Source organism: Ciconia boyciana, chromosome 30, assembly GCF_034638445.1.
Source record: "Ciconia boyciana chromosome 30, ASM3463844v1, whole genome shotgun sequence".
Classification (NCBI taxonomy): Eukaryota; Metazoa; Chordata; class Aves; order Ciconiiformes; family Ciconiidae; genus Ciconia; species Ciconia boyciana.
The window spans coordinates 562,688-588,568 of record NC_132963.1 but is presented as its reverse complement, the minus strand read 5'-3'; the positions used below and the strand labels follow the sequence as shown (position 1 = coordinate 588,568).

The following is a 25,881-nucleotide window of genomic DNA, read 5'->3' as shown; positions in this document are numbered from 1 at the left end:
TAATAAAACTGACGGCTGGCACCCAAGCCATAGCACCCAAATCCTGTCTGGAAAATGGGTGGCACCTCTTGGGCTGGAGAAACGCGCAGATGGTTTCACGCTTTCGGGGCTCAGCCGAGCTTAGCGTCTACATTTTGTTCTCAAACTCTTCCTTTTTCCGCAGGAACGTGGACCATCTTTGAACACTTCGAATGCAGTTTCCTCAGCAGCAGCGCCGGCATTTGGAAAACCTTCTCCAAAAAGGTGCCGAGGTACAAGATCCAGATGGAATACCTGGAGCACGATTTCTTTGCTCACACCACCTCCTGGAATTCCCTTGAGGAGACAGAGAGGAAGCTGGATAGGTACAAGGAGAGCGTCAAAGCCTGTCTCTGGGACGCTGAGAAAGGAGAATGCTTTGAGATCATCTACAATTCGGATGTGGAAGTGGTAAGCGTCCACCAGAACCTCTGGGGAGCCAGCAAAGTGATGTCCCTTATTTTGGGGGATAGCTTGGACATCGGAGGGGTGAAGCTAAGAGCCTTCTCCTGCCCGGTGTATTTAGCACGTAGGACCTTCCTGGATGGACGTGTGGCACCGGGAATAAAGAATTTCTCCCGAGGGAGGTGCCACGCAAGGTGCCCCCGAGCAGCAGCATCTTCCACTTTCCATCCTCTTCCCTGGACCAGGCTGTTCTCGGGGAAAAACCATCTTGTCCAGCCTGGTGAAACACCTTCTCCTTATTCTCGTTGTCCAGGTGAGAGCCAGTATCGAAGCCTTCATACAAGCGATCCTCAAGCACCTGAAGACCGATGAACGTAAACTTCCTAAGCTCCTGTTTGCCTTTCACACCTCATTTCGCTATCGCGTCCCCTTCCCCACAGCGTCCATCACCAAGGCTGAAAAGCGCCTCCAGGTCATCGAGTTCGTCCCAGACAAATACAAAGAACTGAGAGGAAAAAGGTAATTTCGATTCGTCAACCTGCTCGCTTGGAGCAATGGCACCTTTAGAGGTCTGGGGCTCAGCTCAGTTGTCCCCACATGTCACGTTGGGTGCCATGTGCTATCCCAAGGGGTCTTTGAGGGTGCATAAACCTGGGTTGGTGGCTTCCAACCTGGTCAGTCCATCTTGGGTACCCCGAGCACCTTGAAGAGCGTTCGACGTCTCTGATACTGGTTGTCCTGTGGAGATGTCTCCATCCAAGCCCTTTCCAGGCAGGATGAATCCTATTGCGTGTTGTGGGAAAAAGACTCCGTCCCGTGTTGGCACACGTCTCCCACCGGCATCTCAGAGGTTGGTTATGGGACGTTTGACTTTTCTGGACTTTTTTTTTGCAGCAAATACTTTCCGGCTCTGAAGGAAATGTGTCTCAGGACCACTGGTGGCACCTTGTGGATCTGGTTGGTCCCACTGCTCTACGCGATCAAGGAGAATATGGAGGACCCCTTTCTCCCGTGTGAACCTTCTTCACAAGCCTTCACACAGCTGAGGAGGGACGAAGAGAAGCAAAGGTGGGTCTGAAAGGCTGAGGTAGGATCAAGGTAATGAACTGTCCTGCTCTTCAAAGCGCTTTTCATTCCTTCTGCTTGGTGGCTTCTCAAGGAGCTGCCCTTTCTCCTTGGCATGCTGTGTCCCCTGCCCTAGAGGGTGTTGAAGGAACGTGGGTGGACCTCAATGGGGCCAGGTGCTGTGCGGTCTTATCCAGACGGCTGGATGGGAGCAGTCCTGGGGAGAGAATGCGTTGGAAGGGACCTTCAAAGATCATCTAGTCCAACCCCCCTGCCATGGGCAGGGGCATCTTCCACTAGATCAGGTTGCTCAAAGCCCTGTCCAACCTGACCTTGACCAGTGCCACCAATGGGGACGATGTCCTTGTCCTTGGCAGGGGGGTTGGACTAGATGATCCTTGAAGGTCTCTTCCAATCCAAACCCAACCCAACCCATTCTATGATCTTCCACTAGATCAGGTTCCTCAAAGCCCGCTCCAACCTGACCCTGAACACTTCCAACGATGGGGAAGATGTCCCTGTCCATGGCAGGGGGGTTGGACTAGATGGTCTTTGAAGGGGAGTTGGACTAGATGGTCTTTGAAGGCCACTTCCAAGCCGATCCCAACTCATTCTGTGATCTATGAACTAGATCAGGTTCCTCAAAGCCTCATCCAACATGACCTTGAACACTTCTGGGGCACCCACAGCGGGCACCCACAGCGGGCACCCACAGCGTCTCTGGGCAACCCGTTCCAGTGTCTCACCACCTTCATCGTACAACGTTTCTTCCTTAAGTCCGATCTAAATTCACCCTCTTTCAGTTTAAAACCGTTGCCCTGGCCCAGGTGCAGGACCTCGCACTTGGCCTTGTTGAACTTCATGAGGTTGGCGCGGGCTCACTCCTCCAGCCTGTCAAAGTCAACTTGAACCCCGAGTTTTGTCCCAATGACCTTAAAGCAGGTGAATTTCCAAAAATTCCTGCTTTGCCATGTAGAGTCAGTCGCTGTCAAACCCCAGTTTCTCCTTCCAGCCTCCAGCCACCCTGGCTGTAGGTCACCACTGTGTCTACCAGTCATGGTGCCATCTCAAACACCACCAACAAGCCTCCTGGTCCTCCAAAGTCCATCTGATGTTGACCTGCTTTCCTAGGAAAGTCCTGAAGATGATAGCCACTCACAAGACCTTGATTGGAAGATGTCCTCTGCTGGCAAAGAAGGTGGTGGAGATGGTGGCCTTAAAGAACTTCTCCAGCGACCCTTTGCCTGACATTTGGCTTCCACTCCAGATCCTCTTGGAGACCTTGTATGGGCGCATCCTGGACATCAGTGTAGCCTCGTCCCAAGTGCCGGTAAGGACAACTGATTGGTGGAAGACCTCCTTCTGCTCTGGAGGGAGTGGTGGGGCTGTTTAAACGTGGGTCAGAACGTGTCCTTGGTTCCTACAGGACTATCAGCAGGACTGAAGGACTTAATCGTAGAAACCCGGGGTTAGAGCTGAATCCTGGGACCGGAAGAACGGAAATCCCTTTAATCTTGCCAGAAAACTTCACACTTTAGGGTTTAATTGTGGAAGCTCCACAGCTGCGGGACCAGAAGCCTTCTCACGTTTGTCCTTAATGTCTTTCTGTCCTCTTTTCAGGAAGGCGATCTGAACGTGGCTTTGGAAGTCATCGCCACCAGGATGGACTCCTGGCTCAAGAACTTGTGAGTGGGGGCTTCTTGAGAGGAGAGGTGGTGCGGCACCTCCGTAAAGGGTCCGGGGAGGGATGGATGGAGCCTTGGCTGAGCAGAAAGAGAGTGGCTGCTGTGGTTTGCCCATTATATTTTTGATGTCTTTAACCTCACCATGGCTGGAGAGCATGGAGACCCGCAAGGGACGCGTCCTATGAACTCGTCCACGTCTCCCAGCTGCAGACGGTGGCTGTGGTCCGGTAGCGATGGGGAAAGCAACTGCAAGAAGCGTTTGGTCCTCTCCCGCGTTCACAGGTGCCCATCGGGTTCTTCAAAGGAATTGCTGAAGCCCACGGATGAGGACGAGGTCCTGCAGTGTCTGAACGTGGTGTACGTCTTGCTGAAGTATTTCTTGGACAAGCTGATGAGATCGGTGTCGTTCAGCTCCGTGATGATAATGCTGCGGATACTCGGGATGTTTGTCGGCAAAGTGGATTTGCTACAAGCGAACAAGGTGAGAACGAGGTCCGTGGCTTCTGTCACGAGGGCTTAGCCTCCTGTTTGTAGCCGAGGAAAGCCCAGAGCTTCTGGCTCACTCTTCTGTTCTTTAATTTCTCAAGGAATTCCAGCAGTTTACTTCAGCGGAGAGGTTTCAAGAGTTTTCATGTTTCACCACGCCGTGGCTCGAGGGATACTTTCACAGGGCACCCACGGATGAGAAATCCTTCCTGAAGAACATTGACGTGAGTGACGAGACGCAGAGACCAACGTGAGCCGCAGCCCTTGGTGGGTCCAGGTGTTCCTCAAGGTCCAGCTGATAGGTTTGGCTCTTCCTCTGTAGACGTGGCAGCAGCTGTTTTCGGTGAAGATCCTCTGTGCGGGGTGGACCAAGGAGTGGCAGGGCTTGATCCAGAACATGTTTGAGAAGTGGCTGAAGAAGGTGAGTCGTGGAGACCTTCCAGCTGGTAAGGGATGATGCTCCTGGTCTTTGCCACGCTCGCTTTTGCCTCGGTCACCGTTTCGGTGGTGGAACTTGAGCAGGCTGGTAAGGACCCAGAAAGCAGTTGCCTCTTAAGCGTTTCCTTGCTGTAGGTTAACGACAGGTATCTCATGGACTTCTGCTGGGCTTTCCTGAAGATTGAGAAGCACTACAACGTGGAGTTGGAGAGCTGCTTTACGAATCGCATCATCCAGTGGATCAGAGCCCTTGACAAAAGCGAGGTAGGAGAGCTGCCACCCCTCCTTGGGCTGCTGGAGGCCTCTACGTCCCACTTTGCCAACTCTTTTACTGATCTGTGCTGGGTTAAGAGAGCAGGGAAAGGTCTTTCTGAAACAGCCGTGAGTCCACAAAGCCCCTAAAGAGGAGAAATTTCTCGTCCTTCCAGGAATCCGTGCTAAAATCCATGATATCCGTGGTCTCCAAGACGAGCAAACCAACTGCTGGGACGGTGCTTTCCGTTATCGTGGAGAAAATGTGTTCGGAGTTGAAGAGGCTGGGAAGCGTCGACACGTTTGATGAGAGCACCGGCCCCGTTCTTGCAAACCTGCTCAACACTCCCGGGGTCTGCGATCTCATTTCTGCTGTCCGTGAGTGTCGCCGAGCGCTTTTCTTGGGAGAAGCTCTTGGTTTGTAAGTGAGCTAGATGGGAAGACCAGGTCTTCTCACAGGGACCTTCCGATTTTGTTGGCAACACAAAATGAGAGGGGGAAGAAAATAATCTTCCACGCTAGAAAAATGAGGTTTCATTCCAGGAATGGAGAAACATCTTGATTTCATTCCAGGAACCTTGATTTCTTTATCCCGTCGCAACGCTGCTTCGTTGCGCACTCAATTGAGCGTGGGGCTTGTTGTTGAGGGGAAGGACGTGACGGAGGCAGAGCGTGTCCACGCAAAGACAGTCAAATGTTAGAACAAGAGAGAGGTGGTGGCATCACCACGCTTGGAGGGTTTCCATGGTTGGACACAGCCTGGTCTGAGGCCAGTGTTGGCCCTTCTTTGGTCAGGAGATGGAGGAGAGGACAACTCGTGGCTGTTGCTCCCTGCTACAACTTCTGACACCATCAAAAAGACTCTGGGCTTGTTGTCTCCATAGCTGCCCTTCCTGTAGTAGCTGTTGGCTGCGGTGGGATTGTCCCTTCACCTCCTCTTGGCCAGAACAAAGCCACCCAGCATCTTATTCTATGCCCCAGTCCCTCTTGGAAGCCCTCCACATCTGCAGGAGCTGCCTGCCCAACCTCAGATGCAATCTCCTAGGTGGTCCCCATGGTTTCCTAGGTGGTCCCCATGGTTTGTTTCAGGCAGGGGGAGATACTTGGGTTTCCCAAAGGAAATTTGGGATTTTCTCAAGATGCCAATTTTGATGGTTGAGCTAGAAACCACCCACGCATCTGTCCTCCACACTGGGGGGGCGACGGACCCCTATGAACTGGAAGCTGCTGGCTCTTCCCGAGGATCCGGCTTCAAAAGAAATACAGGAGAGAAATTGCTGGCTGTCTTTCACCCAACTTCATTTATTTTACAGAAGAATTAGAGAGCAAGTTTCAAGTTCAGCTCAGCAACAGCGCGAAAATCCTCCTTTACCGCGTGTACGCGCTCTCCAGCTTTGTGGGACGTCGCATTCTCTTGGGAGACATTCCCTGCAGTATCCTCTCCGTCATCATAAAGCATAAGGAGCTGTTTGAGAAGATCCTGTGCACCTGTGGTAAGTTCGGAGTTTCCAACTTGGGTGTGTTTTCATTGTTACATGGCCAACGGGAGATATATCTGCTGGATAATTATCTAAAATGCAAAGAAAACTAAAAATTATCTGGAACGGAAGTCCAAAAACAGAACTAAAAATATAATAGTTGGTCACAGAGGTGATTTTAAGTAATTTGAGAAGCAGGAAGAAGTGAAAATGCTGGGGTTTTTTTGATGCAGTTAAAGTTTTGGGGTGTTTGTGGAATTTATTTTAAAGTTTTGGGGTGTTTGTGGAATTTATTTTAAAGTTTTGGGGTGTTTGTGGAATTTATTTTAAAGCTTTGGGGTGCTTGTGGAATTTATTTCAAGGATTGCAGTGGTGTAGCTCCCTGGTTACACACCTTGCCTTCAGGCCCATCCCAAACTCCATCTATATTTGATTAAAACCCAGAGGAAAGGGGGCAAGTCCTCCAAATTCTGCTCCGAGAATAAACTTTATTGCTGTTTTTGGTGGTTTATGGGGGCAAGTCCTCCAAATTATGCTCCGAGGATAAACTTTATCCCTATTTTTGGTGGGTTTTGGGGGCAAGTCCTCCAAATTCTGCTCTGAGAATAAACTTTATTGCTATTTTTGGTGGTTTTTGGGGGCAAGTCCTCCAAGTTCTGCTCCGAGAATAAACTTTATCCCTGTTTTTGGTTGGTTTTGGGGGCACGTCCTCCAAATTCTGCTCCGAGAATAAACTTTATCGCTATTTTTGGTGGTTTTTGGGGGCAAGTCCTTCAAATTCTGCTCTGAGAATAAACTTTATCCCTATTTTTGGTGGTTTTGGGGGGCAAGTCCTCCACATTCTGCTCCGAGAATAAACTTTATCCCTATTTTTGGTGGGTTTGGGGGCAAGTCCTCCAAATTCTGCTCCGAGAATAAACTTTATTGCTGTTTTTGGTGGTTTTTGGGGGCAAGTCCTCCAAATTCTGCTCCGAGAATAAACTTTATTGCTGTTTTTGGTGGTTTTTGGGGGCAAGTCCTCCAAATTCTGCTCCGAGAATAAACTTTATCGCTATTTTTGGTGGTTTTTGGGGGCAAGTCCTCCAAATTCTGCTCCGAGAATAAACTTTATTGCTGTTTTTGGTGGTTTTTGGGGGCAAGTCCTCCAAATTCTGCTCCGAGAATAAACTTTATTGCTGTTTTTGGTGGTTTTTGGGGGCAAGTCCTCCAAATTCTGCTCCGAGAATAAACTTTATCGCTATTTTTGGTGGGTTTTGGGGGCAAGTCCTCCAAATTCTGCTCTGAGAATAAACTTTATCCCTATTTTTGGTGGGTTTGGGGGCAAGTCCTCCAAATTCTGCTCCGAGAATAAACTTTATCCCTATTTTTGGTGGTTTTTGGGGGCAAGTCCTCCGAATTCTGCTCTGAGAATAAACTTTATTGATATTTTTGGTGGTTTTGGCAGCAGTGCTGCTTTGGGAAGGGGCTGCAGGCTTTCTGGAAACTGAAAGACTCATCTTTTTTTGATGACAGGGGTTATGTTCCCTGCAGCTCTTGTCTTTCCAAGGGGTTCTCCTTCATGTCTGGGTCTTTTTTTTCCAGATGCCTCTTTCTCCAATTGTCTAACAAAAGTGCTGGAGGTCAGGAAGCAGGAGTTTGAGCAACTGGAAGAGCAGAAGAAGCAAAGATGCTCCTTTCTCCGCCTGTGCCGTGGCATAGAGGACATGGTAAAAGGTACCGGTTGGGTTAATGGAGCTCCTTCGGTGGTTGTTGAGTGGACAGACGTCTCCTAAAATATAGAGTCTCACAGTGGGTGGGAGGGAAACGCGATCAGGGAACCCATTGACTTCAGGGCTTGTCTTTGCTGGTGGAGAGACATATGACACGAGTTCCTTCTTGTTCCCACCTGGTTTAGTGGATAGAAGTACTGTGGAGAAAAGCATCCTGGACAATGAAAGTTTTAAGGATCAGATGTCGGTGAAGAAGTTCTCCATCGATGGCAAGAGCGAAATGGAATTGCACGTCCTCGCCAATTATAGTGACATGATGCAAAAACTTTACATCGTGGAGAAAAGCCAGTGTTTCCATAGGCTATGGAAGATGAGAGCAGAGCAAGCCAAAGCCACAATACCTGAAGATCAAGTTTTCTCCATAGAAGATGTTAAAAAAAACATTTATAAGCCAGCCATCGCTGACTTTCAGAAAACCTACCTGTCCCTCAAAGACTTCTCCATCACCCTCGGGACTGTGCAGAGCCAGTTTGAGAAGCTGCTGGGAGAGAAGGATCAGCTCCTGGAGGAGTTTAAAATCATGGAGGACAGCGAAGGGCCAAGGGGTGGAAAATCTCACTGGATCACGGGTGCGGTGGAGAGGATTGAAAACTACCTGACCCTCTCGAAAGTGGTGAACACCGCCAAGATAATCGATGCTCTGAGACAGATGCTTCAGCTGGAGGGGGATTTCCAGATTCTCAGCGACCTGACGAAATACGTACGTAGGAGAGGCGTGGGCATCGTGTTGGGCGCTCTTGGGAAATCCAGGTAGACAAGTCTGTATGGGGAAGGCCACACGTGGCAGCTTCTGATTAAATCCTATCAGGTTCCTCCTCAACTAGACTTGAGTGATAGACTGAAGGAATGACTTCCAGTTGCCTCTCCCTATTCATCATGGGGGCCTACAGGGATGAATTCAAGAGCAGACTTGGGTTTGAGGCCAAGATCTCATCTTGTTTGGGGAGCAGGAGGCAGAACTGAGCTGCTTTCACTCGATTCCCAACAGACACTTATTTTTTGTTTCCTTTTTTTTTCCCCAGGAAGAGCAGGAATTCAAGAATAAGCGACTCGATTTTATGACCCAAGACTTAATGAAGGTGAAAAAAAGTTTGAGTGACATTCCCCAGGGAGTCTTGGACTTTTTGAGGGAACTTCTGGAATGTGCAAGGAAAGGCTTTACCTCCTGGATCAAGACCATAATAAAAGGTGGGCTGGAAGGAAGGAATCAGATACAGCAACAGAGGGAGACCGCTTAGATCTTGTCTGTCCCCTCATCCAACGCAGCGTTACATGAATCAGAGCAGAGAAATTCCTCAACTGTCTCTCTTCTTTTTCTTTTTTCTTTATTTTTTTCCCCAGACAAGACGGAAATCCCCGTATTTGTGGAGCTGGCATCGATTTCTGCAGGTGAAAATGACATGGATATCGACAGAGTGAGATTCTTCCGTGATGCCATGACTGCTTCTGCGCCCATCGTATTAGACCTGGGTTCCACAGCTGGGTTTGACGAGTTCTCTAAAGCTCTGTCTTTCATCAGAGAAGCCATCGCGAAAGACAGTAAGCTTCCCAAGAAGCTGGTGAGTCTTCAAGTTCCATGTCCAAAAGTCACTTGGACACTTGCTGTGAGGCCGAGTTGCCAACGTGTAGGTGTCTGATGCCATTTAAGATGGTTTCCCCGGGACACCTATGTGGGCCTGGCAGGACCTGGGCAAAGGCTGTGCTCTTTTTGGAGTGGAAGCCTGGTGGAACATCTCAAATGACCTTATGCACATGTGCGGGCAACTGGAGGAGACCCAGTAGATCTTGTGACTAGGAGGAAACGAGTTCTGGAGTCTACAATTTAGGATCACAGAATAGTTGAGGTTGGAAGGGATCTCTGGAGATCGTCTAGTCTACATTTTCTGCTTAAAACCCTGGAGTCAGGTAGGGTAGGTAGCTCACGACCATGTCCGATTGGGTTTTGAGCATCTCCAAGGCTGGAAGACTCCAGAACCTGTTTCAGAATTTGATAGGAAAGCTTTTCTTCTGTTTAACAGAATCCCTTGTGTTTGTGCCCCAGGCTGTCACTGAGCCTTACGCTCTGCTCCCCACCAAAACCAGAGCAGAGAACAAGAGCTTCACCACATGCTGACACTCTGGGGTGTTAGGATAGGTCCAACTCTGGGGCTGTGTCTCCTCAGAAGCCATGGGAAACCCCATCCTTAGAAGAAATGGTCACAGAAACCCCACCTGCATCAAATTTGGGGTAGGGGAGTGGTGCTCAGCATCCTTCCAGCTGGTTACTGGGTTTCCCTTTGGTTCTTCTTTTGCAGAAAGATTCCTGTGACAACAAAGACTGGATACAGATGGTTCACGACTCTCATGGCTCTGTGGAGCGTTCTTCGATCTCTCAAACCAGAAGTATCAACAGAAATGGGATTTTTACCATCTCGGCACCTCCGAAATTCAAGGTGAAGGTCTCCAAGACTGTTTCTTGTCTGGTTGTATTTTTTAATGCTATTGGGAGAAAAGATCTTTCTTGAAATCAACTTCCGATGAGCATGCCAGCTTGCCAATACGCCTCCAGTTGGGTTTGCAACTAGTACCACCAATTTTCTGTTAAACCTTGAGTATTTTCAGTGGAAAATGGGCTTTTCTTTCCTCCAACGGAAGTGGTACAAGACATGTAGAGTCCTGATGTGCAGCATTTCAACTCAAAGCTACGTAAAAGGCCGTGCGGTGATGTTGGTCATCTTCTCTGCTTTCCAGGCTACGCTTGAGGACTGTGTCTCGTTGCGACTGCTGAACGACAGCGAGGAGAGCACATCTCTAGGAGACCAGAAGGACAAGAAATACAGTTTGTCTGAGCTCACAGAGCTCCAGAACAAGCTTATGTTGATCGCCACCAAGGTTGAGCAGGGCAGAGAGGAGGCAAACCGTTTCTTGGAGGTAAGTCACAGCACAGCACTAACGTCTGCCTGAAAACCAGTGGCCGTTGGGCTGGGGATTTTGCTGGAATTATTTCCGGGAGGCTCATCCATGACCTGCAGTTCTGGTCTTTCAGGAGCAGAAGTGTTGCTCTAGGATGACGCCCATTTCCCAAGTTACAGGAGTGGGATTTGCTTGCCTAAGCATTGTTCTTCACTTGTGGTGCCCAACAGCCCATCCAAGACCTTTCATACTTCACTATGGAGGGACTCATAGGATGGTTTGGGTTGGAAAGGACCTTTGAAGATCATCTAGTCCAACCCCCCTGCCACGCACAGGGACATCTTCCACTAGATCAAGTTGCTCAAAGCCCTGTCCAATGGGACCTTGAACACTTCCAGTGATGGGGCATCCACAACTTATCTGGGCAACCTGTGCCAGTGTCTCACCACCTCTATCATAAAACATCTCTTCCTTATGTCCGATCTAAATCCACCCTCTCTCAGGTTAAAGCCGTTGTCCCTTGTCCTGCCCTTACAGGCCTTGGTAAAAGGTCTCTCTCCATCTTTCTTATAAGCCCCCTTTATGTATTGAACGGACACAAGAAGAGTCTCCCCAGAGTCTCTCCAACTGAACAACCCCCACTCTCAGCGTTTCTTCACAGCAGAGGTGTTCCAGCCCTCTGACCGTTCTTGTGTCCCTCCTCTGGACCCACGCTAACAGGTCCATGTCTTTCTTAGAATCAGAATCATTTAGGTTGGAAAAGACCTTTAAGATCATCGAGTCCAACTGTTCACCTAGGGCTGCCAAGCCCACCACTAAACCGTGTCCCGAAGTGCCACATCTACACGTCCTTTAAATCCCTCCAGGATGGTGACTCAACCACTTCCCTGGGCAGCCTGTTCCAATGCTTGACCACCCTTTTGGTGAAGAAATTTTTCCTAATGTCCGATCTAAACCTCCCCTGGTGCAACTTGAGGCCATTTCCTCTCGTCCTATCACTTGTTACCTGGGAGAAGAGACCGACCCCACCTCTCTACACCCTCCTCTCAGGCAGTTGTAGAGAGCGATGAGGTCTCCCCTCAGCCTCCTTTTCTGCAGGCCAAACAACCCCAGTTCCTCAGCCGCTCCCCATCAGCCTTGTGCTCCAGACCCTTCCCCAGCTTCGTTGCCCTTCTCTGGACACGCTCCAGGCCCTCAATGTCTCTCTTGTAGTGAGGGGCCCAACACTGAACACAGCATTCGAGGTGCGGCCTCACCAGTGCCGAGTACAGGGGACGATCACTGCCCTACTCCTGCTGGCCACACTATTCCTGATACAAGCCAGGATGCTGTTGGCCTTCTTGGCCACCTGGGCACACTGCTGGCTCATATTCTTGTGCTGGGGACTGCAGGGCTGGACGCAGTGCTCCAGGTGGGGTCTCACCAGAGCAGAGTAGAGTCCCATGGACTTAAGTACATTCAGGTTCTTCAGGTGGTCCCGTACCTGATCTCCTATGATGGGAGGGACTTCATTCCCCCAGTCTCTGCCATGAGGTTCGGGAGCTTGAGAGATGTGGGAAGAGAAATAACCATTGAAAACTGAGGCAAAAATTGGAATATCTCCGTCTTCTCCATGTCGGTTGACACCAGCTCTCCTGTCTTATTTACCAGGGGGGACATTTTCTTTAATCTTCTTTTTCTGGCCAACGTACCTGTAGAAGCCCTTCTTATTCTTCACATCCCTTGCCAAACTCAGCTCCAGCTGTGCCTTAGCTTTCCTGATCTGCTCCCTACACATCTGGGCAGTGTCCCTATATTCTTCCCAGGATACGTGTCCCTGCTTCCACTGCCTGTGCATTTCCTTCTTACACTGTAGTTTGACCAGGAGGTCCTAACTGGGCCATGCTGGTCTCCTGCCTTCCTTGCTCGATTTCTTGCATATGGGAATCAAGAGCTCTTGTGCTCTAAGAAAAATGTTCTGAAAGAGCTGCCAGCCCTGCTCAGCTTCTTTATCCCTGAGGGTCCCAGGGGGTCCCATCCACTAATTCCTTAAGCCACTGAAACTTCACTCTCCTAAAATTCAGGGTCCTGACCCTACTCTTTACCTGGCCCATACCACCATATCCCTCAAGATCATGAATTCCACCAGGGCATGATCACTGCAGCCCAGGCTGCCACCGATCTTGGCATCTCTAATTAATTCATCTGTGTCGGTGAGCAACAGGTCTAGTAACGCTTCTCCTCTGGTCAGGCTGTCTATCACCTGGATTAAGAAATTATCCTAAACTCTCTCCAAGAGTTTCCTGGACTGCTTACAGCCTGCTGTGCTGCTTTTCCAGCAGATGTCAGGGGGATTGAAGTCCCCCAGCAGGATCAGAGCCTGTGATGCTTCCCATAGTTGAAGTAAGAATGCTTCAAGAAGAGGCTCCCCTTGGTTGGGCATCCTCTAGGAAGCACAAACCACGAGGTTCCCTTTCTTGGCTTGGCTGCTGATTTTTACCCGGAAGCTCTCAACTTGTCCTTTTTAGAGGAACACGCCCTAATCCTTGAGGCACTTCATGGGTGTTTCCCAACACGCCAGCAGCCCCTGGCTCTTCTCTGTTGCTCAAAACTCCATCCCCTTCCCCCTGTTAAGTCTAGTTTAAAGCTCTCCTTAAGTTTGGACAGCTTCTTGGTGAACACCTGCTTGCCTTAGTTGGTCAGGTGAATCCCATCGTCTCCCAACAGACCCGGCTTCTCAAGGGTAGACCCAGCTTCTCAAGGGTAGACCCGGCTTCTCAAAGGTAGGCCTGGCTTCTCAAGGGTAGACCCGGCTTCTCAAAGGTAGGTCCATGACTGTAGAAGCCCAAACCTTGAGTATGACACCAGCCACGCAGCCAGATGCTCCAATCCCTTCGTCGTCTTCCCTGGACTCTTTCCAGTACGTCCATGTCTGGCTTGTACTGGGGAGCCCACAACTGAGCTGTACAGTTCTCAGGAGGAAAGCGTGACCCGAGCGGTGTTTGGAAGCTGTTGAGAACATGCTGCAGTATGCAATCTGTTTCCCTGTTGTCTCTTTGGCGTGTTACAGATATTGGAAAAAGTTGAAACAGTTGGAAAGTTGTACCTGGAGCTTCTCAGCATTGGCAACATCCTCTTCATTGACTGGAAGGCTGACATCTACTGCAACCCCCAGCAACGTGTCACAGTCTACACGGAGTTTGGAATTGCTGGGATCCTTGTTCAGAGCACAAGACCCCTCCTGGAGGAGCTGGAGAACCTCTCTAAAGCGATGGAGCATTGCCTGGCAGAGTGGAAGAATTACCTGCAGACTCAACGGGACGCCTACTATCATCTCAACCTGTTCACTGCACACCAGCTCTTCTACTTATGCAGCCAGCTGGCCAGAGTCCAGAAGGGCATGGTAGAACCACAGGTGCTCATCATGCTTTCCATCATCAAGCATGACATCAAAGAAGAAGATATCAAAAAAGCCCTAGCGGATGCGCTGATGACTCCTATGGACTCCGTGAATACGTCGGCAGAAGGCGAGGAATCGGTTACCTGGAACGACTATATCATCCGTTTTCCTCAGTTCATCAAAAGCTTGGCCGAATCGGGCTACGACGAGTCGGTGGCAAAGGCAGCCTTGCAGAGCTGCCTGTCCAAGTCACCCATCACAGAGCAGATGCTCATGGATTTCGCCTTCGAGCAGGGCGACGACAAGGAGTTGGTTGAAGAGCTCAGCAAGTTGTATGAGGAGACGAGAGAAACCTTCCTGCAGAAAAGACGGAAATTTAAAACCGGGAACAGAGACGTTGACCAGGTTTCCTTCAGCACCCTGGCGCACGATGAGTTGGCCACCTCCTTTGAGAGTTTGCCATCTCTTTACGACAAGGTGAATCTGCTCTGGGATGCCTACTGTAAGAAATTTGCTGGCCTGGTATCTGATAAATACATAGGCTTGGATGTCTTTGGGGAGATCCTGAAGCGCTTGGCCGCTCTAGAAAGCACGCGCGTTGAGAGAAGTTTACCCGTAGGCTTTGAAGAGGGGAAACCGCTTCTTGTCATGTGTAAGGAAGAGGAAATGCTACCCAACATGTTATTCGTCTACCAACACGCCGAGACGGCACCTCTCCCGTCATATGACGAGGTCCTGGTGTGTACGCCTGACACGGAGGAGGAAGAGGTGGAGCTGCTTGTCAGGAGAGCTCTTTCCCCAGGTTCCCAAGACCAGAAGATCTACTGTTTGCTGGGTGCCGATAAATTAGTTTATAAAGTTTCCAAACAACTCGAGTCCCACTTCTTCCGCCTGGTGCAATCTTCCAGCATCCCCAACTACAGATTCATCATCTTCTGCAATGCCAAAGCTCAGAACTCCTACGTTATCACGGCCTTTGATGCCTACAAGGTGACTTTCCCATGCTACTCCAACACAGAAATCCAGACCTACCTGAAGATGCATCTCACAGTGCCGAGCGGGACAGCCCCCGTCGCTCAAGCCTTTGAAGAGCCCTATCAGCAGAATGTGAAGTTCGTCTTTTCGGAGCAAGCGGGAATGGGTAAGTTTTTGGGGAGTTGTATTCTGAGTTGTACCTCAAACCAAGGAGGCAAGGGAGCACACCGTGCTTTTGGGGAGAGATTTCCTTCTTTTGGGTTGCATGCAAGAGTAGAAGGGTAGATGATTGATGACCATCTCTTCTACTCCTTAGGGAAGTCTCTTTTTGTGGACAATACCATCAGAAAGGTCCGTGCCTGGCTGGGAGGCATGCTACCGCTTCACAAAACCATTAGGCTGATGGAGTCGGACATCGATTTCCAATTCTTCGTGGAGGAGCTCTTCTCCATCAAGGAATCCTTGACCGACATTCAGCCCTGCGTCTTCCACATCGATGTGTCTCCAGTGGTGAGTGCTTGGATCTTAAGGTGGTCAAGAAGAGGTGGTGAAACACAGAAGACCCTACGCACAGGGAGGGAGAGGACGAGGTGGAAAGTCAAATCCAGCCCAATCAGAGCAGCAAGCGTGTTTTGGCAGACTTCTGCATTAATTTTAATTTGTTTTTTTGCCCTGACAGGTGTCGAAAGGTCTCTACCGGCTGCTGATTGACCTGTGCATCCTGCGGCACATCCAGAGTCCCGCTGGTTTGGTCTGGAAGTGCAGACCCTCGCATCTTTACTTGATTGAGTACCTGGCAAAATGGAGAGGTGTTAGCAGTACGAAGAAGCAAGAGGTATTTTGGGGGGGTCTGCGCTCGGGCTGGAGGAACTGTTGAGGCTGAGCATCAGTAAACCTGCTGAACTCTGATGTCTCCAGTGGAGCGATGCACAATTTAGAGTCTGTCTCTCCAGGGGGGCAATGTCTCACCTACATAGAAGCAACCAGGTCAAACACGTCTCTACTCAGAGTGAACTATCAGCCCCTGCACTGAGTTTTGGAGGAAAAAGGGAGCTTTTTCATCCCAATTTTGCTGTAACTTGAACCTCACGCGTGTTTTTAAAGCCAATTTGCACCTGAGCCATGCTTTAGAGTTACTGAAGGTGTGAAATGCCCCCCAGATTCACTAGTGGTTGATCATCCATCTGTGGTTCCTCACCATACCTTGAATATTGACTGAGTTCAGGTCCCTTCATCTCCAAAAGGATTTAATGGAACCAGGAGAAAGTATAGGAGAAGGTAACAAGATCACGCAACCCAAGACAGACCTTAATGGTTATAGGGATTTCAATCCACATGAAGGCTTGGAGAAATCTTGGCATTTCTACATATTTTTTTCCAGCTTGCCGAACCATTTGTGACCGGGGGGAATAAAAAAAGGGGTTTTGGTGGTGTAGGCAAATGTGGGAGGATGGGGAACGATCCTCATGGTGATTTGTGTCCTCTTGCTTTTAGATGACCATTGAAATGGAAGAAAAATTTCTGGATCTTTTTCCTACTGTGGAGTGTGTATCGCCGCTGCAGGTGCTCAACTTGCTGGAAGATCCCAGCTCTGTCCCTCCTGCGGAACTGAGGGAGGAACAGTTTGACCGGGACAAGCTAAATAGCGAAGTTTTCCAAAGGTCCTACCAATATCTCAGACGATACAAACGAAGGGAAAACCTCGACAATTTCACTTTTGTCCCTGGAAGGATCGAAGGGACAGAGAAAGAATGCCTGGAGTGCTTGATGGAGTTCTGTGGGAGAAGCAATCCCTCCTGGACCGAGCTCAGCAACTTCACGCAATTCTTGAACTTCCAGCTAAGAAAGTGTGAGAAATCAGTCTTCTGCAGTCTGGTGGTCGGAGACCAGTTCCGTGGCTTCAAAACATTCGTCATCAAGTTCATGATCGCCATGTCCAAGGACTTTGCCATGCCTTCCCTCAACATGTCCGATCAAAGCGTGCCGAGCGAGGAGTTCAGGGAGATTGACAGTGTTTTGAGAGAGTACCAGCTAAGACGCAAGTGGGAGCAGGAGTCTCACCCTTATATAGTCTTCCACGCTGAGGATGATTCCATGGAGTTTTTGGGTTTTCATATCAACCAGAACTTCGATGCGATTGATGCTTATTCCCAGGCTGTTTTGGAGAGGGCGGTTATGAGCAGGGATTTATACATGACCTTGGCACTCCAAAATGTTCCTTTCAATAAGAAATTTGAAAACTTATCCAGAACCGAGCAGTTGGAGGCCCTCTGCAGAGTCTTTGGTGTGAAATGCCAGGAAGATCCAGATCCTTCATACCAGTTGACTCTGGACAACACCATGAAGATGTTGGCTATTCACCTGCGGTTCCAGTGTGGGATCCCTGTGATCATCATGGGTGAAACCGGTTGCGGGAAGACGAAGCTGGTGCAGTTCATGTGCAACCTGCAAAAGGCAGGCAGGGAAGTTCAGAATATGATGGTGGTGCGTGTTCACGGCGGCACCACCTCCAAGACCATCCAGGAGAAGGTAAGGCAGGCCACGGAGCTGGCACGCACCAACGAAGGAGAGCACAACATAGACACGGTGCTCTTCTTCGACGAAGCCAACACCTCGGAGGCCATCTTTGCGATCAAAGAAGTGCTGTGTGACCACAGCGTCAATGGAAAGCAGATTTCCACTGACCGCTTAAAAGTGGTGGCCGCTTGCAACCCTTACAAAAGGCACACCAAGGACACCATTGAGAAACTGGAGAAAGCTGGCTTGGGATACCGAGTCCGGAGTGAAGACACCCTGGAGAAGCTGGGCTACATTCCTTTGCGGCAATTGGTGTATCGGGTGCAGCCCCTTCCTCCCAGTTTATTACCTCTGGTCTGGGATTTTGGGGAGCTGAATGAGAAGACGCAAAGCCTGTACATCAGGGAGATTGTGAAGTCCACCGTGGAGACCGAGATCCCCACGGGAAACCTGGGTGTCTTCACCAATGTCATTTCAGCCTCCCAGAAGTTCCTGAGAGAGAGGAAGGATGAATGCAGAGTCGCCAGCCTCCGCGATATAGACCGCTGCATGAAAATAGTGCTCTGGTTTTATAACTTAAGAGACTTGCTTTTCCGCGAGATTGATAAGAAGAGGAAAGAGAGGCAGAAGAGAGATGAGTGTGAGGAGGAAGAGGAACCAACCTTAAACGATGCGCAAAGGGCTTTGGTCCTCTCGGTAGGGGTCTGCTATTACGTGTCTCTGGAGAGCCGCCAAGAGTACCTGGAGGAGGTTGCAAAATGCTTCTCAGTCCCTGCGTCCTGGCTACGGCAAGAGATGGAGTTGTGCCAAGAGGTATTTCTGGATAACCTCTCCATTGGCAAGGCGATCGCCTGCAACAACGCTCTGAGGGAGAACATCTCCATGATGGTTGTCTGCATGGACCTCCGGGTGCCACTCTTTGTGGTTGGGAAGCCGGGAAGCTCCAAATCCCTATCCAAAACCATCACTGTGAATGCCATGAAAGGCACGTTGTCCGGAAGCCCGTTGTTCAGAAGATGCAAAGAGGTCCAGCTGCTCTCCTTCCAGTGCAGCCCCCATTCAAAACCAGAAGGCATCATCTCCACTTTCCGCCAATGCGCTCAGTTCCAGAAGGGCAAGAACCTGAATGAGTTTGCATCCGTGGTCCTGCTGGATGAGATCGGTCTTGCAGAAGACTCGCCCGATATGCCGTTGAAGACGCTGCATCCCCTCCTGGAAGATGGATGCGTTGATGACGAGAATCCAGAGGCTTACAAGAAAGTTGGCTTTGTGGGCATCTCCAACTGGGCCTTGGACCCTGCCAAAATGAACAGGGGCCTCCTCGTCTTTCGGACTGAACCTAGCAAGGAAGAGCTGGTGAAGACCGCCAAAGGCATCTGTGCTGACCAACCTCACCTTGAAAGAATCGAGCATTTGTTCCCCATTCTGGCAAACTTCTACTGCAATGTGCTGAAAACACAGAAATCGGAGTTCTTTGGGCTTCGCGACTTCTACAGCTTGATCAAAATGATAGTGTCCTACACGCAGGACATGAAGTGCAGTTCTCAAGAGGAGCTCCTCGTAAAGGCCATTCAGAGAAACTTTGGAGGCTCCAGCGATATCCATCCTCTGGAAATCTTCCGTAACTGCACCAGCGAGGTACGGCTTACCTATGCGATGGAAACCAGCTGCATCCGTCTGCTGGAGGAAAACATGGACAAACGGCAAGCGGGATTCATGTCGCGTTACCTCCTGCTGCTGACGACCAACAACGCCGCCTTTCAGATCATCCAGATGACGCGGCTTATAGACACCAGCGACTGTGACATTATATTTGGCTCCGGTTTCCCACGGGACCAGGAGTATTCCCAGGTGTGCCGCTCTGTGAAGAGGGTGAAAATTTGCATGGAGATAGGTAGGCCCGTTGTCCTCCTCAACATACAGAACCTTTATGAGAGCCTTTACGATACCCTCAATCAATGCTTCGTCAGCCTGGGGGACAATTACTACGTTGACCTGGGCCTCGGAGCTCATAGGGTGAAGAGCTGCGTGAAGGAGGAATTCCGGCTGATTGTTATAGAGGAGAAGAAAGTGGTCTACACACAGTTCCCCACCCCTCTGCTGAGCCGTCTGGAGAAGCATTGCTTGGACATGAACACCATCCTCAACTGGCAACAGCAAGACCTGAAGCGGGACCTGGAGAGATGGGCCAGTCGGTTTGTCTACATCGAGAACCCCGATTTGTTCAGCGTCTGGTCCCACGCACTCGCTCCCAAGGAACACGATGTCTTCATCGGCTTCAGTGATGACACGTCCGCCGTCATCGCGCTGGAGAGCTCCCAGCACGTCCACTGTGGAGGCTACGAACGCTACGGAGAACTGGCCCTCTCCACTGCCACAAGCAAACTGGTGGAGTGCGCCACTCCTGACTCCATCCTACGCCTTAAGTACTCCTCTCTGGAGGACGCTGAGCAGATCCAGGACCTGTATTTCATCGAGCAGAAGCACAACAGCCTGGCCAGCCTCTTGCGTGAGATGATGAACCGGCAGAAGGAAGGGAGCACCGCTGGGCTGTGCCTGCAGGTACTCGTGCTTGGCTGTCAAGCACCCAAGGGTGCTGTTTGTTTTCCGAGTGAGCGTGGTGGCCCCGTGATCTTGGTTAGACCGGGACACTGATGGGCTTATGCCCACCCTCTTTGCCTCCGTGGTCATCTGCAGCCAGGGTAGACTCTGCCCTTCCTTGGGAGGCAGATGGGATCTGCTCAGCTCTGGCTCAGGCTGAGGTACTCAAGGCACCTTCCAGTTGCCTGTAGATGAGCACCAAGCACCAGTGGAGATGCCCTGGAGGATTCCACCCGTTTGAGGCAGCGGGACAATCAGTTTTGATGTCCCTTTTTACCGCAGGTTTCTACCCATGCCAGGCTGCTAAACCAGAAGGATTTAGAAGTGCTGAGGAAGACGCTCGATCTCCCAGATACAATCTACTGCCTCTTCCTAGGCCAGTTTGACACCGAACACGCTTTCCGCAAGGACCTCAGGTGGGCTCTGATATTTATTTTCTTCAACCTTGCAGGTGATTTCCACTTCTCACAGTGCCTTGGGGTGGGGTGGGGTGGGGTGAGAGCTTTCTAGGAGAAAGCGTTAAAGAGGCCGTTTCATTGTAGGAATTTCTTCAGAGAGCCGCAAGAAGTGAGGTTGCTCCTCGTTCAGTTTCATTTCGATGAGCCGCAGAGCAGCAAAAGACTCCTGGCCTGTGCCAAGTAAGCAGCCTTCCTTCGTCCTTTCTTCTTCCTCCGTCCTTCGTCGTCCCTCCTCCATCCTCCTCTGTCCTTCGTTGTCCTTTGTCCTTCGTTGTCCTTCTCCTTCATCTTCCTCCCTCCTTCTCCTCCTCCTCCTTCCTTCTTCCTCCTTTCCTTCTTCTTCTTCCTTTCCTCCTTCTTCCTCCTTTCCTCCTTCTTCTTTCTTTCCTCCTTCTTCCTCCTTCCCTTCTTCTTCCTCCTTTCCTCCTTCTTCCTCCTTTCCTCCTTCTTCCTCTTTCCTTCTTCTTCCTCCTTTCCTCCTTCTTCTTCCTTTCTTCCTTCTTCTTCCTTTCCTCCTTCTTCCTCCTTTCCTTGTTCTTTCTTTCCTCCTTCTTCCTCCTTTCCTTCTTCTTCCTTTCCTCCTTCTTCTTCCTTTCCTCCTTCTTCTTCCTTCTTTCCTCCTTCTTCCTCCTTTCCTCCTTCTTTCTCCTTTCCTTCTTCCTCCTTTCCTCCTTCTTCTTCCTTTCCTCCTTCTTCCTCCTTTCCTCCTTCTTCCTCCTTTTCTCCTTCTTCTTCCTTTCCTCCTTCTTCCTCCTTTCCTCCTTCTTCTTCCTTTCCTCCTTCTTCCTCCTTTCCTCCTTCTTCCTCCTTTCCTTCTTCCTCCTTTCCTCCTTCTTCTTCTTTCCTCCTTCTTCTTCCTTTCCTCCTTCTTCCTCCTTTTCTCCTTCTTCTTTCTTTCCTCCTTCTTCTTTCTTTCCTCCTTCTTTCTTTCCTCCTTCTTCCTCCTTTCCTCCTTCTTCTTTCTTTCCTCCTTCTTCCTCCTTCCCTTCCTCCTCCTTTCCTCCTTCTTCCTTTCCTCCTTCTTCTTCCTTTCCTACTTCTTCCTCCTTTTCTCCTTCTTCTTCCTTTCCTCCTTCTTCTTCCTTTCCTCCTTCTTCCTCCTTTCCTCCTTCTTCCTCCTTTCCTCCTTCTTCTTCCTTTCCTCCTTCTTCTTCCTTTCCTACTTCTTCTTCCTTTCCTCCTTCTTCCTCCTTTTCTCCTTCTTCTTCCTTTCCTCCTTCTTCTTCCTTTCCTCCTTCTTCCTCCTTTCCTCCTTCTTCTTCCTTTCCTCCTTCTTCCTCCTTTTCTCCTTCTTCTTTCTTTCGTCCTTCTTCTTTCTTTCGTCCTTCTTCCTCCTTTCCTCCTTTTTCTTTCTTTCGTCCTCTTTCTTCCTTTCCTCCTTCTTCTTCCTTTCCTCCTTCTTCCTCCTTTCCTTCTTCTTCCTCCTTTCCTCCTTCTTCTTCCTTTCCTCCTTCTTCCTCCTTTCCTTCTTCTTTCTTTCCTCCTTCTTCCTCCTTTCCTCCTTCTTCATCTCCTCCTTCTTCTTCCTTTCCTCCTTCTTCTTCCTTTCCTCCTTCTTCTTCCTTTCCTCCTTCTTCCTCCTTTTCTCCTTCTTCTTCCTTTCGTCCTTCTTCCTCCTTTTCTCCTTCTTCTTTCTTTCCTCCTTCTTCCTCCTTTCCTCCTTCTTCCTCCTTTCCTCCTTCTTCCTCCTTTCCTCCTTCTTCTTCCTTTCCTCCTTCTTCCTCCTTTCCTCCTTCTTCTTCCTTTCCTCCTTCTTCCTCCTTTCCTCCTTCTTCTTCCTTTCCTCCTTCTTCCTCCTTTCCTCCTTCTTCCTCCTTTCCTCCTTCTTCTTTCTTTCCTCCTTCTTCTTCCTTTCCTCCTTCTTCTTCCTTTTCTCCTTCTTCCTCCTTTCCTCCTTTTTCCTCCTTTCCGCCTTCTTCTTCCTTTCCTCCTTCTTACTCCTTTCCTTGTTCTTTCTTTCCTCCTTCTTCCTCCTTTCCTTCTTCTTCCTTTCCTCCTTCTTCTTCCTTTCCTCCTTCTTCTTCCTTTCCTCCTTCTTCCTCCTTTCCTCCTTCTTCCTCCTTTTCTCCTTCTTCCTCCTTTTCTCCTTCTTCTTCCTTTCCTCCTTCTTCCTCCTTTCCTCCTTCTTCTTTCTTTCCTCCTTCTTCTTTCTTTCCTCCTTCTTCCTCCTTTCCTCCTTCTTCCTCCTTTCCTCCTTCTTCTTCCTTTCCTCCTTCTTCTTCCTTTCCTCCTTCTTCTTCCTTTCCTCCTTCTTCCTCCTTTCCTCCTTCTTCTTCCTTTCCTCCTTCTTCTTCCTTTCCTCCTTCTTCCTCCTTTCCTCCTTCTTCCTCCTTTCCTTCTTGTTCCTCCTTTCCTCCTTCTTCCTCCTTTCCTCCTTCTTCTTCCTTTCCTCCTTCTTCCTCCTTTCCTCCTTCTTCCTCCTTTCCTCCTTCTTCCTCCTTTCCTTCTTCTTCATCCTTTCCTTCTTCCTCCTTTCCTCCTTCTTCCTCCTTTCCTTCTTCCTCCTTTCCTCCTTTTTCCTCCTTTCCTCCTTCTTCCTCCTTTCCTCCTTCTTCTTTCTTTCCTCCTTCTTCTTTCTTTCCTCCTTCTTCTTTCTTTCGTCCTTCTTCTTTCTTTCCTCCTTCTTCCTCCTTTCCTTCTTCTTCCTCCTTTCCTCCTTCTTCCTCCTTTCCTCCTTCTTCCTCCTTTCCTCCTTCTTCTTCCTTTCCTCCTTCTTCCTCCTTTCCTCCTTCTTCCTCCTTTCCTCCTTCTTCTTCCTTTCCTCCTTCTTCCTCCTTTTCTCCTTCTTCCTCCTTTCCTTCTTGTTCCTCCTTTCCTCCTTCTTCTTCCTTTCCTCCTTCTTCTTTCTTTCCTCCTTCTTCCTCCTTTCCTCCTTCTTCTTTCTTTCCTCCTTCTTCCTCCTTTCCTTCTTCTTCCTCCTTTCCTCCTTCTTCCTCCTTTCCTCCTTCTTCTTCCTTTCCTCCTTCTTCCTCCTTTTCTCCTTCTTCTTCCTTTCCTCCTTCTTCCTCCTTTCCTTCTTCTTCCTTTCCTCCTTCTTCTTCCTTTCCTCCTTCTTCCTCCTTTCCTCCTTCTTCCTCCTTTCCTCCTTCTTCCTCCTTTCCTCCTTCTTCCTCCTTTCCTCCTTCTTCTTCCTTTCCTCCTTCTTCCTCCTTTCCTCCTTCTTCTTCCTTTCTTCCTTCTTCTTCCTTTCCTCCTTCTTCTTCCTTTCCTCCTTCTTCCTCCTTTCCTCCTTCTTCTTCCTTTCCTCCTTCTTCTTCCTTTCCTCCTTCTTCTTCCTTTCCTCCTTCTTCCTCCTTTCCTCCTTCTTCTTCCTTTCCTCCTTCTTCCTCCTTTCCTCCTTCTTCTTCCTTTCCTCCTTCTTCTTCCTTTCCTCCTTCTTCCTCCTTTCCTCCTTCTTCTTCCTTTCCTCCTTCTTCTTCCTTTCCTCCTTCTTCTTCCTTTCCTCCTTCTTCTTCCTTTCCTCCTTCTTCCTCCTTTCCTCCTTCTTCTTCCTTTCCTCCTTCTTCTTCCTTTCCTCCTTCTTCTTCCTTTCCTTCTTCTTCCTCTTTCCTCTTCTTCCTCCTTTCCTTCTTCTTCCTCCTTTCCTCCTTCTTCTTCCTTTCCTCCTTCTTCCTCCTTTCCTCCTTCTTCTTCCTTTCCTCCTTCTTCTTCCTTTCCTCCTTCTTCCTCCTTTCCTCCTTCTTCTTCCTTTCCTCCTTCTTCCTCCTTTTCTCCTTCTTCTTCCTTTCCTCCTTCTTCCTCCTTTCCTCCTTCTTCCTCCTTTCCTCCTTCTTCTTCCTTTCCTCCTTCTTCTTCCTTTCCTCCTTCTTCTTCCTTTCCTCCTTCTTCCTCCTTTTCTCCTTCTTCTTCCTTTCCTCCTTCTTCCTCCTTTCCTCCTTCTTCTTCCTTTCCTCCTTCTTCTTTCTTTCCTCCTTCTTCCTTTCCTCCTTCTTCTTTCTTTCCTCCTTCTTCCTCCTTTCCTTCTTCTTCCTCCTTTCCTCCTTCTTCCTCCTTTCCTCCTTCTTCCTCCTTTCCTTCTTCCTCCTTTCCTCCTTCTTCTTTCCTCCTTCTTCTTCCTTTCCTCCTTCTTCCTCCTTTCCTCCTTCTTCCTCCTTTCCTTCTTCTTCCTCCTTTCCTCCTTCTTCTTCCTTTCCTCCTTTCCTCCTTCTTCTTTCTTTCGTCCTTCTTCTTCCTTTCCTCCTTCTTCTTCCTTTTCTCCTTCTTCCTCATTTCCTTCTTGTTCCTCCTTTCCTCCTTCTTCCTCCTTTCCTCCTTCTTCTTCCTTTCGTCCTTCTTCTTTCTTTCCTCCTTCTTCCTCCTTTCCTCCTTCTTCTTCCTTTCCTCCTTCTTCCTCCTTTTCTCCTTCTTCTTTCTTTCCTCCTTCTTCTTTCTTTCCTCCTTCTTCCTCCTTTCCTCCTTCTTCTTCCTTTCCTCCTTCTTTTTCTTTCCTCCTTCTTCTTCCTTTCCTTCTTCCTCCTTTCCTCCTTCTTCTTTCTTTCCTCCTTCTTCCTCCTTTCCTTCTTCTTCCTCCTTTCCTCCTTCTTCCTCCTTTCCTCCTTCTTCCTCCTTTCCTCCTTCTTCCTCCTTTCCTCCTTCTTCTTCCTTTCCTCCTTCTTCCTCCTTTCCTCCTTCTTCCTCCTTTCCTCCTTCTTCCTCCTCCTTCCAGGCACAACGTACTTCTCAGAAACCTCTGCTGCCTTTTGGCCTTTTTTCTCCCCCTGAGGCTTGACCTGGGCTGTGCTCTGGACTTTCTTGTCTCATTTGCCTCTGTGGTTGTAGCCGGTTGTACCAACAATGGCCAGAAAGAATGTCTTCTTGGGGTGGCATCCACCCAAGAAAGCAGATTCAGATGACTGCAGCCTTTGGCGGGGAGGGAGATTAACCCCTGGAAGGGGTCGTAGAGGGAGGAGGTGCAGTCGTTGCTTGGAGGGATTGGTCAAACGAGTCTGGAATTAACTCTGACCTTCTGGTGGTGCTTCCAGGTACTGCATCACAGACGAGCGAAGGAGGTCAGCCAGCCCCCATCTGTTGCATGTCGTGCTGATCACTAAAGTCCCGCGGGTCCTGGGAGGGTGCAGCTACCTGGCTTTTGACAGCGGTAAGGTGACACTCGCTACTTTGGGTTGGGAAAAGAGTGGGAAGGGGAAGATGAAGACGTGCAGAGAAGACATGTGAAGTGGTGGATTTTCCATCTCTCGCTGTCTTCCTGCCCTGGTTGGCTGGTAAATCCGAGCAGCCGAGCTCACTGGTTTTCCAAATGGCTGATGCGCCAAAAGAGAGCAGATGGACCGATCCATCCTCTTGCCTCTCCAGGTGAGTGGAAGTCCATCCACTTGGATGACCTGATGCCCCCGGAGAACTTTAAGGCCAATCTCGGCCAGCTCTCCAAAATGACCATTGCTGAGATTTTCATGAGGAGCTCCCTGCAGCATCTTCCAGCAGGTAAGAAGTCTCTCACCATAAACCCACCGCCTCCTCACTGCT

General features: G+C 49.5%; 1 protein-coding gene across 4 annotated transcripts in view; it reads left to right on the top strand.

Annotated features, from left to right (window-relative positions):
* LOC140644961 (E3 ubiquitin-protein ligase rnf213-alpha-like) overlaps positions 1–25,881 on the top strand; it is a 50,241-nt gene that overhangs the window by 6,576 nt on the left and 17,784 nt on the right. For all 4 annotated transcript variants that reach the window (XM_072848147.1, XM_072848148.1, XM_072848146.1 and 1 more), the window contains exons 11-35: positions 164–429; positions 737–942; positions 1,318–1,491; positions 2,620–2,818; positions 3,109–3,173; positions 3,456–3,654; positions 3,761–3,883; positions 3,982–4,080; positions 4,233–4,361; positions 4,526–4,727; positions 5,663–5,842; positions 7,409–7,540; positions 7,722–8,296; positions 8,619–8,784; positions 8,938–9,155; positions 9,891–10,028; positions 10,327–10,506; positions 13,538–15,008; positions 15,159–15,352; positions 15,522–15,677; positions 16,337–19,921; positions 20,243–20,376; positions 20,503–20,598; positions 25,380–25,495; positions 25,711–25,839. In XM_072848147.1, coding sequence (XP_072704248.1) covers positions 164–429; positions 737–942; positions 1,318–1,491; positions 2,620–2,818; positions 3,109–3,173; positions 3,456–3,654; positions 3,761–3,883; positions 3,982–4,080; positions 4,233–4,361; positions 4,526–4,727; positions 5,663–5,842; positions 7,409–7,540; positions 7,722–8,296; positions 8,619–8,784; positions 8,938–9,155; positions 9,891–10,028; positions 10,327–10,506; positions 13,538–15,008; positions 15,159–15,352; positions 15,522–15,677; positions 16,337–19,921; positions 20,243–20,376; positions 20,503–20,598; positions 25,380–25,495; positions 25,711–25,839 — 9,132 coding nt within the window. The remainder of the gene's footprint in view (positions 1–163; positions 430–736; positions 943–1,317; positions 1,492–2,619; positions 2,819–3,108; positions 3,174–3,455; positions 3,655–3,760; positions 3,884–3,981; positions 4,081–4,232; positions 4,362–4,525; positions 4,728–5,662; positions 5,843–7,408; positions 7,541–7,721; positions 8,297–8,618; positions 8,785–8,937; positions 9,156–9,890; positions 10,029–10,326; positions 10,507–13,537; positions 15,009–15,158; positions 15,353–15,521; positions 15,678–16,336; positions 19,922–20,242; positions 20,377–20,502; positions 20,599–25,379; positions 25,496–25,710; positions 25,840–25,881) is intronic.